The 18835-nt window shown below is 36.4% G+C and overlaps 1 protein-coding gene and 1 long non-coding RNA gene across 2 annotated transcripts; both read right to left on the reverse strand.

Annotated features, from left to right (window-relative positions):
* Nucleotides 1–504: 504 nt before the first annotated feature.
* orc4 (origin recognition complex, subunit 4) lies at nt 505–14636 on the reverse strand. Its single transcript, XM_048200119.1, has 14 exons — nt 14513–14636; nt 13628–13684; nt 13455–13531; nt 13242–13332; nt 8058–8133; nt 7847–7932; nt 7698–7746; nt 6339–6490; nt 5092–5265; nt 4653–4739; nt 4447–4555; nt 4233–4328; nt 4057–4124; nt 505–779 (listed from the first exon to the last, which is right to left on the reverse strand). The coding sequence occupies exons 2-14, from the start codon at nt 13676–13678 to the stop codon at nt 597–599; spliced, it is 1299 nt and encodes a 432-aa protein (XP_048056076.1). The 5' UTR covers nt 13679–13684; nt 14513–14636; the 3' UTR covers nt 505–596.
* Nucleotides 14637–15182: 546 nt separating this feature from the next.
* LOC125273282 lies at nt 15183–18573 on the reverse strand. Its single transcript, XR_007186037.1, has 4 exons — nt 17000–18573; nt 16580–16633; nt 16361–16448; nt 15183–16283 (listed from the first exon to the last, which is right to left on the reverse strand). It is a non-coding gene; the product is annotated as an uncharacterized LOC125273282 (long non-coding RNA).
* Nucleotides 18574–18835: the final 262 nt, after the last annotated feature.

An 18835-nucleotide genomic window follows, 5' to 3' on the forward strand; every position in this document is an offset into this window, starting at 1 on the left:
CATGAAACAATATTTGTTTGGGAACACAGTTTGACCCTGTAAAGAGAGACCAGTATGTTCAGTGAAGATCAGGAGTCAAATTTGAAGTTTCCTGAATAGAGTTCTTCACACTTCCATAGGCCATAGAAAAAGAGTAAGAGGATCCAGGCTTGAACTAACTTAGGACACAGACAAACCAATAATTATATAGGAGTATGAAAGATCAGTTCTTCAGTTTCTGATAGGTACAGATCATTCTAGCAATGTCCAAACATGATGTTTAGTTCTTCACGCAAATGTGGTAATTTAAAACCAACATCTGTGACACACTATCCCAGCTAATAGGGAACGCTCTTAGAACTTTGGCTAACGTTCTGGCAAGGTTCTCTAAAAAAATATTCAGTAATGTTTGATCAAAGTTATCTGGTCTTTAATAATGTGCTCAAAACGTTAGCACAAAAACAATATTTATACATCATTGATGGAACTAGAAGAGTCTGAAACAAAGACATTACAAATCAGCAATTATATTAACTTATTTTTTTATTGCAAATACAAACTATACAAATACATTCAATTTTACAAAATGCATATTTCAGCAATTAAAGACGGCAGTGTCAGCCGAAGGCCGAGAGGGCCCACTGTTTGACGTCTGTGGGACATTGTGGGTACCTCTGCAGCGCCTCCATCACCTGACCATGTTCCAGCATCAGTCTCATTAGCTGATACTCGCGCTGAACTTTACACACACCGGCATCCACCGGACGAACCAGCTCCAGCTGCAGCAGATGCTCAAACGCCTGAAAACACACACACACACACACACACACACACACACAGTTGTGCACACTTAAAAGTCTGGATACTGTCAAACATAGTATAGTCAAAGTATTCTGAATGAGATGCAATTAAACGAAAGGAAAATGCCAAGTGTGCACATGCAGATCAAATAGGCCACGTACACACTGTAAGTTGCAGGAGTGACAACCGCATTTAAATGCGGGAGTGAATCCCCGAAATTATCATTACATGTGTGTACGGAACACGACTCACTCTCGAAAATGCGATGATTGACAGCTTGGAAACCATAGCAATGATCTGGCGTCTCTCGTGTTTGATATCCGTTATTGTGACCAAAGTAATATTACAGTGACAAAACATGTAATTTTCAGCAATTTAACGAAACACACTAACACAGTCGATGGAGGCGTCGTGTTTTGTTTATGCTTGTACAGCCTGTTTCACACAGAGCACACTCTTTCTGTATTGCCATGATCACTCATTATGAGCGTTTTGGGCTTGTTGTTTAAGCTCGTCTCATAAAGCGAACGGGTTTATTGAGTTATTAAAGTGAGCAGACATGAATCGCAATATTTTGGTCTTTTTTCAGCATGAAGCATTTGGATTTATTTTGGTTTATTATGGGCTATTTTTCTAGCAAAGTCTGGCAACTCAAACGAGGAAAGGCTTGTGCTTGCCCTGTGATTTACCCCACATACAGAAGGGAGACACATCACCGATGTAGGTTAAAAAACGTCATTAACAACTAGTTGTTCAGTTGGGTTACATACACACTGCACAGAATTGCTGTAAATGCAGTTGTCACTACCTGTTTTTTTGGGCACGTACACACTACAGCTAAATTCGGTTGTCAGTTCACCTTTTAGTGCTTAATCGCGTTCTGTACACACACAGTTCAGTAAAATACGGGAGTGACAACCACATTCTACAACCGCATTAACTCCCGAAAAATACAGGTAGTGACAACCGCATTTACAGAAATTCTATGCAGTGTCTACGGAACCGAAATGAACAACTAGTTGTTAATGACGTTTACGTGCACCAGTATAACGTGTGTCTCTCATGTATGCGCAGCAAATCACAGGGAAAGCACAAGCCTATCCAAATGCTTTATGCTGAAAATCGCAATTCATGTGTGCTCACTTTAATAACTCCATAAACCTGTTCGCTTTATGAGACAAGCTTAAACAACAAGCCCAAAAACGCTTATAGTGAGTGACCATGGCAACACAGAAAGAGCGCGAAGAACAAAACGTCGCTATGGTTTCCAAGCTGTCAATCATCGCATTTTTGAGAGTGAGTCGTGTTCCGTACACACATGTAACGATAATTTAGGGGATTAAAATGCGATTAAAATGCATTTAAATGCGGTTGTCACTACTGAAACTTACAGTGTGTACATGGCCTTTCGGGAGTTAATACGGTTGTAGAATGCTGTTGTCACTCTCGTATTTTACTGAACTGTGTGTGTACAGAACGCGACTAAAAGGTGAACTGACAACCGAATTTAGCTGCAGTGTGTACGTGGCCATAGACAGAGAGGATTAGAATGGGAGTGGAATTCTAAACTTATTCTAAAATCTTTTACATTCTGCACAAAGAAAAGTTCTGCACATATAGAGGTTAAAATAACACTGTATTTGTACACATGTGCACCAAACAAAAAGACTCATACTGAAGATTTTTGGGACGAATACGTGTACCCAGGGCCTAAAACTAACTTTTTGCCACATGCCAATGGCCGGTGACTTAAGAAAATTTACCGGCCATAAATATATTTTTTTACCAGCCAAAAACAGGTAAGTCAAGAGCAGTTGAGTGATTTTTTCTTTGTCCTTTGTTTGATTAACATTAAAAATAGACAACAGTAGGAATATTAGGCTGCTATCACTTTAAGAGCGAATGCACTGATCCAATAATTAATAGTTACACATGCATTTACTTTCTCAACTGTTTACGTTCACTTAAGGTATAACAGTCTGTTTACTAGGGTACTTGCTATTTTTTTCCCGTGAATTTGTCCGCTCAAGCGCAAGAAGACGAGAAAGAGCTCAGTTTAGCATTCGTGCGCTGTCTGAGATGCGGCTTTCTGGGCGCATGCCTTGGATGTGTGTGCACAAAACTTTCCACACAGGGCGCAAGTATCGAAATGAGCTCCCTTTAGCATCTTCTTGTACTTGAATATTTATAAACTTTCGTGACGATGCAGCGCTGGCCCATCAACTGTCCCGAGCGTTGTTCACATTCTACATCCCACCCTGCAAAAACTAATTTCCGGGAGATGGCACAACTTTTCATGTGCCGAAAGTGATGTAGTTGAGTGAGACGAATAGGCGAGGTTCTCCACAAAATCTGAAAGCAAGTGGTCACAGAAAACGCATTTGAAACGTGATAATACCAGGTGTAACAGTAATGCGTCTCGGCTGACCACTTGTGATCGTTTAATGGAAAACGCATCTGAATACAAGGTGGAAACAGGAAACAGTTATTTTACTTTTGAAAAAATATGGAGCCCTCTTTTAAAGTTCCTAGACAGAGGAAACTGAAACATGTTTCTCCCGGAGATGGTGGTTCTGCTGTCGTTCGCTTGCCCTGGGGTGGTTCCGGGCCTGTATGGGTTTCTTTGTTCCGCTGGATGCTGGGGGGCGTTGGTGGCCAGGTAGATCTTGCCCCCCATTTGCTACCATAGTAGGAAAAATAAATGCGGTGGTGGTTGGTGGGGGGCGGGGTCTGTTTGGTTGCTGGCTTTCTTCCAGATGTCTTCCTTTGTGTTCTGCAGAGCGGAGGGGTTCGTGCGGGTTTGGGGCTGTTTGGGGGTGGATGAGTGATGGCGGGGTTTTCATTTTTGGGTGAACTATGCCTTTAATGGGATAATCATTGCATTGAAAAATGAATAAATTAGATGTTTGGTGACCAGCGTTTAAGTTTTTTTTTTTCCTTTTTTCCTTTTCTTGTTTTTTTTTTTATCTGTTTGTTTGTCCTGTCGTTGTATTCCATAGTGTATGTATAGTTAAGTTTATGTATCTTGTTGTATGTTTCTTTATGTGCATGGTTTGACATGTATGTATTTTATGTACCCCAAAGCCAACTGGTGAGTGACACCGTTTCATATAATTGCCAACACTGATTTTTACTTGCGCTTGTGTTACTTTCAGGCCCTGCGTGTAGATAGTATGAACAGAGTACCACTAAGTTATTAATGTTTGACCACTAGAAAGCAGCAAACAAGGTGACAGAAACTTCTGTACCATCTGAAGATGTGATGTGAGAACTGACCTTCATCAGCACAGGCTTCTCAAACTTATGAATGGAGTGAGACTTCCTCTGAATGAACTTCTTAAACTCTGTGGGAGGGAAATACATTCATTTGAGCTGAAAATGAACATTTAAACATAAAGGCCTGCAAAACACCATTTTAAAAGGTCTTCCATGAGTGCTGAAGGATGCCGTACCATTATGAACCATCTGGAAATTGAAGGGTTCTCCATCGTAAGTGTCATTCAGATGTTTCATGGCAATAATCAAGCACAGCTCTAGAATAGACAGACCTGGAAAAAAGGTAATTGAGAAAGTTAGAGATGAGCATTACTGCAGCTCTTTTAGAGATGAGGTGTAAAATATGTAAAAATCACAATCATGAAACTGCAGTAAAAATCAAGTTCTCACCGTGAAGAATGTTTGCTTTGGAATCAGCTGAAATCAAGCGACTGGCCTCCAGCAGATCTGCCTCACGTAGAGTCGAATGAGAGACTGACACTCGACTTACAGCCAGAAACTACAACATACAAACATATGTTTACACACAAGCACAGGTGAACAATTCAAGATCTCCAACTGTGGTCTGAATGAGAGATAAATGAATTTAAATATACCAGCAGCGAATGCAGAGAGCGGAAATCTTTACTGGAGTTAAAGTTTCTCTTCAAAACCTCCTCAACTGACTTATCTTCACATAATTTCTACAGGAAAACAGAGAACGTGAGGTAAGAAAAACTGACAGTATGTATTAGGGCTGGGTAAAATGTAAATTTCTTTGATTCTAAAATCCCAAGAATCAATCTTTTATTCTATGCTGTTTTCAGTTGATGTGAACAAATCATTATAGTATCACTTGCCATCCAATAATAACAATAAGCTTTGTTAGTTTTGTTATGAAAGTCAGCTTCATATATCATCTCTTCCTCTTTACTACTAGTTACAGCACAAAATAAACAAGAATGAACATCGGAAGGAAATTTGTATCAATGCCCAGCCCTAAAATTTATGCATTTTTTCTATGAAGCAAAGAAAAGATGCTTTTTGAATCCATACCGTGACGCTGTGGTTCCACTCATTGGAGAATTTGGGATCTGGGAAGTCTTGAGGCAAACATAGCTGAGCGCGAACCACATCCACATACTGACTGAACGTGAGCGAGCTGAACAGATGAATCTGCCTGTGAGAGAATCGAGACTTCACTCGCTTCTCCAGCAGCTCCAGCACGTCCTGTAATGCACACAAATACACAACTATAAATGATAGGAGAATGATCAGCTTTGGTTTCATTACATCACCTGATGTGTCAATGTTCATGAATGAGGGCTACAATAACCAATCAATAAAAATCAATAATAAAAATAGTGTACAACACATTTCATAGGGTCTTTGTCCTGTGCATGGAGAACCAGTGATGACGTTGCAATAGTAAAAATCAATTTCTATGAAAAAACAAATGCCACATTTTTTCTTTCATTTTTTCTTTCATTTTATCAGGCTAAAGTAAACTTGTTTTCTGTTAAACTTTTTTCCTCTTCTCTGTCCCTTACATTGTCAACATTATATTGGACAGATTATATTGGAAACCTTTTTTTTTTTTTTTTTTTTATTTTCAAAAATACATTAAATTGCAAAATTTCTGAATATTTTTTGCACAATATTTATAGAATACACAGCAAAAATTGATGTTCTTCCACTGCATTTTTGTCTTGTTTTTCAGTACAAATATCTAATCTTTCTTAAATTAATGTACATTTACTGAAGAAGCAAAATGACTAAAGATATTAAAGGGAGTTCACCAAAAAATGAAAATTCTATCGTCATTTACTCCCCCTCAAGTTGATCCATATCTGTATAAATTTATAAATTATAAACCATAGTAGGAACAAAAAACCCAGATATTTGTTCTTATTTTAAGCATAAACTCTCTTAATTTTGATGCATTTTTTGGTACTGACTTAACGTCTTTATTTTAACATCTAACGTTTATTTTAATATATAACGCCTTAACGTCGTAGTTTTCCATCTCAAGTAAATGTATCTTGTTTTAAGAATGTTTAGATATTTGTATTGAAAAACAAAAAATTACTGAGGAAGAAAATCATTTTTTGCAGTCTACATCATTGTTTAAAGGGAGGCACTGGGCAAGAGTTGGAATGTTAAATTAAATGAGAACATTAAATATATTAAATTAAAATATTGATGAATTTAAATTACAGTAAAGTAGTTGACAGATGAAATTATAGTAAGTAGGTTTTTGACTGCAGCCCTCATGTCTGTAGATGTTTTTAGAGCAGACGCACCAGTCTGCAGGTGAGTCCCACCACAGCGACAGGCGTCTGCGCAGACTGAGACACGTCCAGCAGGTTATAGAGCAGCGTCTGGTTCTTGTGATGAGCGAACAGATCAAACTCATCCAACACGAACAGCACAGGGCGACTGCTGCTCTTGTCACCTGACACCACAACAGACATAATCAGACAACATCACAGCAGTGTTGTTGTTTTTTTAAACAATTTGTTTATTGAGATGTAACAAATAATGCCAGTATATTACAACAATATCATACTAAAAATAAAACTATTAAAAAACATTTTTGTTACTTAAAAATTATACTGAAATAAAATATTAATATTGGATGAAAAACTTAAATTAAATGGAAAAGTAAAAATGTTGCTTTGGCAGCTAACTGAAATAAAATAGGCTTAAGTTAAGAAGTACTAAAATTACTGAAACCAAAACTGAAATAAAAATTATTTAAAATTAGAAATATTAAAAATAATAATAATAATGAAAATTACAAAAAAATAATACAATTACTAAAATGAAAATAAAAACTAAAAATACATAAAAATATGAATAAATATGATTAAATATTAGAATAGTATAAATAATACTATTATATTACTGTAATTAGGGTTGGGTATTTGAATTTTAGAGACTTCAATTCTGCCTTTCAATTTCAATTATTTTCTTATCGATTTTCACTTTAGATTCCAATTAGATAAATCATTTATAGATGTAAACATTTATTGTGTCTTTTTGCAAAACATTCTGTTGCAGACAGAACTACAAATCCATGAAGCATTGTGAACAGCATAATCAAATTAAAAATTAATAAAACAATATATTATTTTTATTTTAAAAATATTTATATTCAAATATTTAAGTATTTTAAAAGCACAAGGAGATCGACTCGAATACATCAGTCGCGGTGCTTCATGGGAGTGGGCAGAGATAAGCTCTTTTAGCACATTTTGCTTGTTTTGACACTCCGATTGGTGGAATTTTCTGTACAGCATCATGGGTAATGTAGTTTTTCCCCACAAATTCCACCGTTAAACATGATTATTTTAAAACCAAGTTAAAATAATGCGGACTGATGGCTTCAACAAAAGAAAATACCATCGATTAACCTTGTAGCTCACAGTAAAGCTGACTTTAAAGGTTTATAAGTTATCCTTATGGACTATGGAGTATTCATGCACTATTAAGAGGCAGCTTTCTGTGCCAAACTGAGTTCTCTTTTGTTTTCTTGCACTTGAATGGTTTAAAATCACATTAAAATTGGCACATAGGAATCGATAAATGGAATCTGAATTTAATTTTATAAGTATCCGATTCCAGAACTAAAATCGATTTTAACAGTGATGAAGCCTCACCTCTCTTGAGCGCTTCCAAAAGAAAAGCCAGATTCTCTGCAAAACTCCCCTAAAACACAAGAAAACCTCTCAGTACAAAAACTGCAATATTTCAGTAAAAGATGACAGAATGTTTATTTTTAGGTAAGTAATTCCAGCATCACACTCACAAAGACTCTGTCTCCTACGACGTTCTCCAGGTGCAGCTGGCGAGTGATTTCTTTCAGAGCGATTTTGTCATCTGTCTGCAGAAGACCTGTGCTCAGAAAATCATCGCTGTCACCAAAACAACTACTCTTGAGATGCAATACAGCTGCAGCTTCTCATGTCACTGTTTAATATAGGGTACAAACGGCACTAAAATGATGTGCATGAACTCACCGTTCAGCTCCACCAGAAGGACATTCTTCTGCACTTCCTTCAGACTCATGAGCTCTCTCAGGACACAGCCTAGCAGCTGCACAACACACATACAAAGTACACATTTTTTTATTATTATAAAAAATCATTGCATAACAAATGAGGAACTATACTGAACTTTTGCATCGCACTGCAAAAAGTCATGCTCATTCTCTGTATTTTTAAAGCTTTCCCGTACAAATATCCTAAGTCAAGGTACATTTACTTGAGATGCAAAATGATAAGGATTAAAAAAAAAATCAGCCAATCTCATCATTGCAACTCAATTTCTGTACACTAACAAATGCTTTCATCTTCACTAACCAGGGATGCAAAGAGGTAAGGGGGGAAAAAGGTGAGAACATTGCGTGGGGCAGGGGCATGCTTCGCACGATATGTTTTTAAAAAAAATATTTGCTTTACATGCTCATTTGTAGTTACTTTAAGGAATTTTATATTTATTTTTAATACTGTATATATCCAAAACTGTAATGCGGGATATTTAAGACAATATTGGCTGTTTAGATGGCAATACTGAGCTAAACTGCAAACTGTTTGCCATCTCTCTTCACCGTTCCCACATCTCAGACCTCAAATACATAAAATATTCCCCTTTAAAAAAATTAGTTTTTAAAGTAAGAGTAAAGGAAACAATGTACAGTACTTATTGAAACAACCAAGTACCCTTGTAACACCCCCCCACCCCCATAAAAATACTTTCTCATTGGATCTATGCAAATCCCATAAGTGACCTATTTTGATCTCAAAAAGGTAAGTTGTCACTGAAAGGTGAGGAGTTTGCATCTATGACTAACAGTGCAAACGCGATATAACCAAGAGATTTGTTGAATAAAATGGGAATTTTGCGCGTCAGTCACTGATAAACTCGCGCTGAAGCTGTCAAACAGCTGCTCCAACGATTGCAAAGGGAGCTTTCTTTGATCGCTTTCTTTATATAATTTAATCACCGTTAAATAACAGATTATTTTCATCCTACTAAGAGAAACAACGCAAGTTGATGTTTAGTCAAGGGTTTGATTTACTGACACACAGACAAAGAACATCTGACTGTACATAAATCATTACATATCAGATCAGGCATTAGAATTAACACAGTTACTTACATAGATCATAGATCCTCACTTTGAAAATCCTGTCGTTTGCTGGGTATGATGTCAATAAAAGCTTTTATTGGACTAACAAGGAAGTTTTCAGCTCTAAAACTTGCAGGATATTCTTATAGTATGCTGACCTCTTATATGTCAAAAGCTCAAGGAAAATTTTATTTCTCAGTTCATCACCCCTTTAAAACATTTGTGGTGGGGTGGCAGCTGAATGTCTCACATCTGGACTGATTTAAAGGGGCAGTTCACCCACGATATTTTGATAAGTAAGCACATGGGCATTTTTTATAATATAATAACTATTTTTTAAGCTTCGTGTAAGGAAGACACTGAAATATTTTTAGTCTTATTATAATTATTATATAATAAGATGATATGAAACATTATATTACATAATTATATTATTTCAATATTATTATGTAATTATTTTGTCCTCAATGGAGCTTGACACACGAATGTTGCTATATTGAAAAGAGCTACATGGTGTTTCTCAAAAAAAGAAAGAAATAAAAATCTGCTCTGTGTTTTAAGTAAAAATGTTTGAAAATACATGAGGGTGAGTAAATAATGACAAAATTTTCATTCTTTTTTTTTATTAATTACTCTAAATCAGGGGTTCCCAAACACATTACTGGAGCCTCCCCAACACTGCATGTTTTCCATGTCTCCTTAATCAAACACACCTGATTCAGATCATCAGCTCATTAGTCGAGACTCCAACCCTGCGTTCCATTCGGAAGGGCTCATCCCTATGCCCTAATCCCTTCAAAGGGTTTACCCTCCGGAGTGAGAGCTTCAAAGGGATGAAGAGTGTAGGGGTCAAAAAAACTATTTTTTGGAACGCACTTCAGCGTCATCTTAACGAGACAATCAAGGAAGCGCCTTCGTCTTTTTTCCCCTGGTTTACTCTTTGTATTAATACGCATTCATTTACTGTAGTAACATTATAAGCTACTGCCGGTCTTTTACTTTAAATATAATGTACAGGTGCATCACAATAAATTAGAATGTCATGGAAAAGTTCATTTATTTCAGTAATTCAACTCAAATTGTGGAACTCGTGTATTAAATAAATTCAGTGCACACAGACTGAAGCACTTTAAGTCTTTGGTTCTTTTAATTGTGATGATTTTGGCTCACATCTAACAAAAACCCACAAAATCTCAAAAAATTAAAATACTTCATAAGATCAATAAAAAAAGGATATTTTAAACAGAAATGTCAGGCTTCTGAAAATTATGTTCATTTCTATGCACTCAATACTTGGTTGGGCCTCCTTTTGCATGAATTACTGCATCAATGCGGCGTGGCATGGAGGCAATCAGCCTGTGGCACTGCTCAGGTGTAATGGAAGCCCAGGTTGCTTTGATAGCGGCCTTCAGGTCATCTGCATAGTTGGGTCTGGTGTCTCTCATCTTCCTCTTGACAATATCCCATAGAGAATCAGGTCAGGCGAGATTGGCCAATCAAGCACAGTAACACCATGGTCATTGAACCAGCTTTTGGTACCTTTGGCAGTGTGTGCAGGTGCCAAATCCTGCTGGAAAATGAAATCAGCATCTCCATAAAGCTTGTCAGCAGTAGGAAGCATGAAGTGCTCTAAAATTTCCTGGTAGATGGCTGCGTTGACTGTGGACTTCAGAAAACACAGTGGACCAACACCAGCAGAAGACATGGCAGCCCAAATCATCACTGACTGTGGAAACTTCACACTGGACTTCAAGCAACATGGTTTCTGTGCCTCTCCACTCTTCCTCCTGACTCTGGGACCTTGATTTCCAAATGAAATGCAAAATTTACTTTCATCTGAAAAGAGGACTTTGGACCACTGAGCAACAGTCCAGTTCTTTTTCTCCTTAGCCCAGGTAAGACATTTTTGACGTTGTCTTTGGTTCAGAAGTGGCTTGGTACGTGGAATGTGACAGTTGTTGCCCATTTCCTGAAGAGGTCTGTGTGCGGTGGCTCTTGATGCACTGACTTCAGCTTCAGTCCACTCCTTTTGAAGCTCTCCTAAGTTCTTAAATCGGCTTCGCTTGACAATCTTCTCAAGCCTGCGGTCATTCCTTTCACTTGTACACCTTTTCCTACCACACTTTTCTTCCAGTCAACTTTCCATGAATATGCTTTGTCACAGCACTCTGCGAACAGCCAGCTTTTTCAGCAATGACCCTCTGTGGCTTACCCTCATTGTAGAGGGTCTTGATGATCGTCTTCTGGACAACTGTCAAGTCAGCAGACTTCCCCATGACTGCTGTTGGGATTACTGACCTAAACCCAGTATTTATACCCCAAGAATGGTAATTTAATAGAACTTGAAATTAAATATTCTAATAATTTGAGATACTGATTTTTTGATTTTGATGAGCAGCAAGCTGTAATCATGAAAACAAAAAAGTCTGGAAATATTTTACTTTATGTCTAATATATCTAGAATATATTTAAGTTTTACTTTTTGAATTAAATTACAGAAAAAAATACAACTTTTTCATGATATTCTAATTTATTGAGATGCACCTGTATATTGTGTCTATGCATTTGAAACATTTGAATGGACTGATAAAGGGAGCTGTATAGTATTTTTGTTGAAGTACAATGTCATTTTGACCATAATAATGTACCATATCTAACTTGTATAAATATTCCAGTAGTATAGAAAAATACTATATATACATTTATAGATAAAATCGAACTCCTAACCTCCTGTACCTATTCTGTGACGTCAAACAACTTCCCTGTGCAAAGGATCATGGGGCCCGAAGTGTCCATCAGTTGTACCCTTCGAAATCCTTCATTCCGAAGGGCCCTTTGAAGTGGCCAGTTTTGAGCACTTTGGTTTGGAACAACCCTTCAACATGGCGGCCATGATTGTTTTCACTCCGAAGTGCCAGGGTGATATATCCCGTTTGGAACGCACTGTAAGGTAGCATTCCACTCCAGTTTTAGACACGCACTAACACACTTTCCTAAGCACTTCCCCTCGGGGTAATCCCTGCCACCATTTTGAAGTGCGTTCCACTTTGTGAAGTGGATGAGGGAAGTTTATATGGACAGACCAAAATCGAGGGAGTGAGTCTACTTTATATGTACCCTTCAGGCTGCTCTATATACCACAATGCAACACAACTGTGATGTTGCTGCATATCGCGTTTAATTTACCCACCTCAAACAACAATGATATGTATATTTTTTTTTAAATATCTAAAACAAAACACACCTATATACATATAGAATGCTGCATTAAACAGTTTCGTAAGGAAAAAAATGTAAATAATAAATCAACTCCATAGCAGATTACAAGTGATCAAGGGTTTAGGACAGGGATGGGCAACTCCGGTCCTGGAGGGCCAGTGTCCTGCAGAGTTAATCTCCATCCCTGATAAAAACTCACTTGCCTATAACTTTCTACTAATCCTAAAGACCTTAATTAGCTGGTTCAGGTGTGTTTGATTAGGGTTGGAGCTAAACTCTGCTGGGCAGTGGCCCTCCAGTACTGAAGTTGCCCATCCCTGGTTTAGGATGTTCCAATTCAGCCCATTGCAAGGGTTCCGCCAGTAGTGGGCACTCATGAAACGTAAGCAATGACGTACATCCGAGTCAACGAGACTGAGGGAAGTTAGCGAGGGAAGGGCATAAAAAAAAAAAAAACTGGAAAGACCCTGCTCTAAAAAACTTTAAGAGACCCCGTGTGAATAAATGAACCAGTCATCAGTGAGAGAGCAAAGGCTTGTTCAAATCAAGAATGATAACTATAACCATAATTATATTAGCGTCCACCAGCAGATGATAACTTTCTGTTTATTATAAGCTTGCTGCAGTTTTTTCATCTGCCAATTTAAATCCTCAAGCTTTTTAAAGCAGGATGTATTCTGATTAAGCTGAAAAAAAAAAATTGATCTGAAAGTGATTCCAATAATATTGTTCCACTCTGTTGTTATCATTACAGTTGTGGTCTGGAGATCCCAATTATTAAAACTTTATAGTTATAGTTATTATAATTATCATCCTTGGTGTGAACGGACCTTGAATCTCAAATATTTCATACCATAGTTTTGCCAGATCCTCGTGGACCAACGATGAGGACGGAGTTGCTTTCTCCATGAACAGCAGTACGTCTCAACAGCTCCAGCAAGTGCCTGAACACACACACACACACACACACACACACACACACACACACACACACACACACAGTGTAAGAATCCACATATACACATTTACAGCAGACAGGATCAGATATTACTGTAACTGAACACACTTGTGCTGTGAGTCCAGACCCGCGGGCTGATCCGGGAGCTTCTGGTGACACAGTCTCTCACGCAGGAGCTTCTGAGCCTGCAGACACGATCAACCCAATAAAAAACAACAAATTGTAGAAATGTGTAGAGGCAGAAACATCAGAAAACTCTATATAAAAACCATTTGACAGACCAGAGAGACGCACTGGGCTTCAGTGAGAGCGGCTGATCTGCGTTTGCTCATCTTCACCTACAGACACATTCAAATCATATAAATTAATAATGTAAAGTCATTTCATAATGTGAAGACTTTTACAAATGTTTGATTGACAGTCTGTTATAAAAAAAATGCAAATACATCAGTTTATTACAAAAACACTATTTTGGACAAATATAAAGCAAACATAGTAGATAAATATACAGTACAGTTACAGAACGCACAAATAAATCTGATAACATGGACTTTTTTCATTAAAAACTTTTTTCCCCAACATCAAGGTTCTAGGTTGAAATGTATAGGGTATTTCAGACCCTGTAACTGGTCAGCATTCAACTTTTTTTGCTTTGTTAATACCCTTTCCTTATTTTATTTTGAATAGTACTACAGTCTGACTTGAATTTTGACAGTGTGATTTTTATTTTAAGTAATATTTCATGTTAACTTCTAAATTAATATGAGCTCATAATTAGTCATTGCACACCTCGGGTTGGTTTTTGCACACTTTTTTATTGCCTTTGTTACACTTTAATTTGCCTTTGTCCTGGAAAGTTATTTTATCCTTCTGTATAACGTACTTGTATATGGCTTTGCAGCCATCACTTATACAAGATTTAGAAACACAATTTAAAACAGTTTACGATCCAGGGGTGAGTTTCCCGAAAGCATCGTTGGTGAACCATGGTCGTAAGTCCCATTGAACTCTATTGGTAACGACCGAACTTGCGACCATAGTTCGCTTCGGGAAACGCACCCCAGTTTAGTATGTCACATGGCAGGACGCTGCTGCAACTGCCCGCATTTATAGTAAACAACCAGCTAAATTATGCTAACTGCCAAATTGAAAGTATATAAACTCACCCACGAATGACCAGAGATTTCGCGCCACTAGCAGTTTCCATCTGCCCCACGTATTTCCGGGACGCACCACGTTGTATTTCCGGTGGCCATATGAGACGCTGACAGCAGAGGACGCTCTTCGGCCCACAAAACTGAACCTAGAAAGCACTTTAAACTTATTCATATAGTACAATATATTGTAAATAGTTTACATTTAATAAATTCACAAACAAATGGGAATCAACAAAACAGAATATTGCCAGTGAATCTAATGAATTTCATCTCTCCGTAGTTCAATTAATGATCTTCCTTATACCAGAGCCATAGCTCTTTTTATCAGTAAATTGTTGCAAGTAGGTGCATGCAAACTCCAGAAATGGAAAATGGCCTGACATTGTTTGGCACGTGTCCTCATGAATGATTTACCATGTCAATAGGCCTATATTTTCCAAAACATTAAGCCATCTTCTGACTGGGCCATGGGTCTAGTTTAGACTAACCTATACATAAAATCCTAAACAAACTTATTTTAGTCCAAATAAATTTTCTTTACATAGTATTTACATAGTCCTTGTACAGTCATTTAAAGCCTCTTGACATATGAGAAACATGCTGATGTGTTAAAAAAAATTCCTGCAATGTAAGATCCTTCAAAGACAATTTTAAAAATGTATAAGGAAAACATAATGAGAGCATGTTTATAGAGTATGTTCCTGTTTTTATTGTAGTTCTGGACTCCACTTTCCATTTTTACACAATTGCTCAGGCAAATCCATCAACACAACAGCACACAAAGTCTAGCAAACACCTGCTTTTTAGCTTCCTTGGATGCACATCTTTAACATATAAAGCATACAAAGCTGTCTAAATGTGATATGCCCACAGAAATGATGTCAGAACTAAAGAGGCATAGATGAATGCTGGTATGATGCAAGAACTTAAGTCCCTGTATTCACCCTACAGTCCTAGTATGCAGTGTTTCATTCAGACGTGTATTAGTGTAGCAAATGTATTTTATCTTTTTACTCTCACTAGCTGTTTTTTTTTTTTTTTTTCAATTCAAATCTATAGTACAATCTGTCCAGTGTCAACCAACCCGTCCCTCAGTTTTCAAGAAAATATATACATAATGCTAGTGTTGGGGAAAGTTACTTTTAAAAGTAATACATTACAAAATTGTGTTACACCCTAAAAAGTAACTGGTGGTTGTGTTACTTAGTTACTTTTTATGAAAAGTAATATGTTACATTATATTTGTGTTACTTTATCTAATCTGGGCTTGCTTGTTTGACTTTTACTTTACTAGTTACTTGAAAAAATTAACTCTGTAAAATCTGAATAACTCTAAGCTACCCCTGCACATTCTCAAATATATTTTACTTAAAAACATAAGAAAATTCTTTTCTGTTTGCAGTTTGTACTAGCATGTATCTGTTCAACTTTCAAACTTTGCAGCTCCTTATGATTCAAGTGCTTATATGATGTACAATGTGTAGGTTTCTTTGGATAAAAGAGTGAATAAATTTGAACTTATTAAATTTAAACTTATTTTTATGAGTTAAAGTAATGTAAAATCATATGTTGCCATGAATTAATGATATCAATTTTGAAAGTATAATCCCCACAAGAACACCGCAGATTATTCCCTTGCAAGACCCTGAAACTCCATTTTGAGCTCCAACAACTGAACCAATAAGTGCCGCAACTACAGCCATCAATATCACTACAAATCTGTGGAGTTCTATGTATACTTTCGGTGTCTTCTCTTCTGAATCTTCTTTGTCATTTCTCACTGTAAAATAAAATAACAATAAATCAGTGCTTTAGTAATTGTGAGAGCAACTGTAGGTTTTTTGGAAAAATACTCACAGTTAGGATTTTTCTGCAAAGTTCCACGTCTCTGCCTGAGCTCACATTCACAAAATGGTTTTTCCTTTTTCTCAATCTGTTCATTATCCTGTGGAATGAAGAAATCACCATGATTCTCATCTAATTAATATTATTCCATAATGGTGTCTAATCAAATTATTTTATTGTTGAAATAAAAAAAGAAATCACAAAAAAAAAAAAAAAAAAAAAAAAAATCACCTTAGAAGGTGTAGCACCCATGATCACAGTATGTGCTTTTGCTCTTCATGGAAACTGATAACAAGAAAATGCATAGTCGGTTCTTAATACCCACAGCCATTTTATTTTGCCTAATCACAAAATAGCACCCAAGCCACCACCCCCACCAACAACAACAACAACAACAACAAAACACATTACAGTCATAAGTTTATCATGTTAAGGACATATATAGAGTCTAAATCCTTTCACAATTGGCTTACATTATGAAAAAGTAGTAGTATTTAGTATATCAGCAGACCTGTTTTCTTGTTTAAGCTTCAAGTGAAACTATGCTGAACAAAAGCTTATGCAACAGCAGAATACAATTTAAAACTTTTTCTAACATGCCAAGCACAGAAAACATATCAAACAATAAGCAAAATCTGATATTGTATATACCTCACTTTGGTAGTTGGCTGTTTTTCTGTATCTTTACTTCCATACAAAAATACTTTCATGCCATTTATGGTGTTGTTTATGAACTTTGAACAATACTTTACCCAGGTAAATTAATATTTAATAAATGTCCATAAAGGCGCATGTGCTTGCTGGTGGTGTAGGATCTTGTTGTTGGTCATTTGTTTAAAAAATCCACATACTTTCTCAGATCTCAGCTATATGGTTGCAAATACATACAGAGTGAAAAAAAAAAAAAAAACAACTTTACATAAGATTGCAAAATTTTGGATTTCTGAGTATCTGGTTACTTGACATTAAATAGACATGTTCTTCTTGGCGTCATACTCCATAAAAACTATTTTAAACAACATTTTGCATTTTGTTTTGCAGGATAATTATCATACAGTTTACATCACACACAAATCCATTTACAATGAACTACTGAAGGCAAAAAGGTGATTGAAACTGATGAAAAAACATAAAAAGTTACATACATTTCAGTGCTTTCAAAACATTACATGTACTTTTGTTTTTGATTAGTTCCAAAAGGTTCATGTATAATTGGAAGTCATTTATAAAATGTAAGAAATCTGGTTTGTAAAGAGCCCACTTTTTATGATTAATTTTCCTAATAAAATAAATAATTGCATAATGTATTGTTCTTTACTTTCCAAAAAGTGATTTTGAAAATAAAAAAATACATTAAATACACAAATTTCTATCATACACCCCCGTTTTCTGTTAATATAGATATCCTTCCAAAATAATCTTAAATATATGATCAAACTAATGCTAAATTATTTACTTTTCCAGTCAAAATTGACAGGTGTATGAAATATTCTGCCTAAACTGATTTAATCCTATGTAGTATTTTGTAGGACGGTTCTTTAATATTATTTATGTTTCACATTTCCATGCTTTGTCCCAACAGATACATAAATAAAAAAGACCAATAAAATCTTGCTGCAGGAAAAGACAACAGCATTTCTAATACTTACTGATGTTTGTGCTGCTGATTTCCTTCCAAAATGATGTCACTTCCTGGAGAATTAAGCAAGTGTAACATAAGGAAACCTTTATTATTAATCAAAGTTTTGTTTTATTTGTGTCGTGTTTAAAATGAACAACAAAGGAAGATATTGCCTATGTCTTCCCAAACCATTCTCAAAATTTGTAAACCATTGCAATTCTGGTGATTCAGTCTGTATGCTTTAGTTAACAGATGGCAAAAACTTAATAATTATAATTATAATTAATAATTTTTAGTTTAGGGTCCAATTCTCACTATTAACTAACTATTAACTATGACTTTTGCCACAATAAACTCCTAATTACTGCTTATTAATAGTTAGTAAGGTAGTTGTTAATTTTAGGTATTGGATAGGATTAAGGGATGTAGAATATGGTCATGCAGTATAAGGCATTAATATGTGTTTTATAAGTACTAATATACAGCTAATATCTTAGTAATTTGCAAGCTAATAATAAGCAACTAGTTAAAGGTGATAAAGAGGATCTTTTCGTCGACTGAGAAACCAAAGACTGTTACTGAGCTTTTGAAATGAGCGCATACGTAAGAACAACCCCCCCTCCTTTCGAGCCTCCCAAACGTGACCCGAACGCCTCCCAAAACTCGTGCACAAGTATTGGAACACGAGTGTTTACCACCGGCATTCGCTGTATTGTGTTAGTGGATTCATTATGTCGGACTCACCGCAGGTAACTCATAATCTGCAGTTGTTACTCCTGCCTCCTGACAAAAACATCGCATGCAGCGCCTGTGGAGTGTGGAAAGTTACTGGAGCGCGCAGCCGTGCTCGTCTCTCACAAGGAACG

Source organism: Megalobrama amblycephala, linkage group LG8 (genome assembly GCF_018812025.1).
Source record: "Megalobrama amblycephala isolate DHTTF-2021 linkage group LG8, ASM1881202v1, whole genome shotgun sequence".
NCBI lineage: Eukaryota > Metazoa > Chordata > Actinopteri > Cypriniformes > Xenocyprididae > Megalobrama > Megalobrama amblycephala.

Coding starts and splice junctions, on each gene's coding strand:
- orc4 (XM_048200119.1), bottom strand. CDS start 13,678: ATGAGCAAACGCAGATCAGCCGCTCTCACTGAAGCCCAGTGCGTCTCT. Junction 13,532..13,627: donor AAGCCCAGTGCGTCTCTCTG/GTCTGTCAAATG, acceptor TCGTGTCTGCAG/GCTCAGAAGCTCCTGCGTGA. Junction 6,491..7,697: donor TTTGGAAGCGCTCAAGAGAG/GTGAGGCTTCAT, acceptor TTGTGGTGTCAG/GTGACAAGAGCAGCAGTCGC.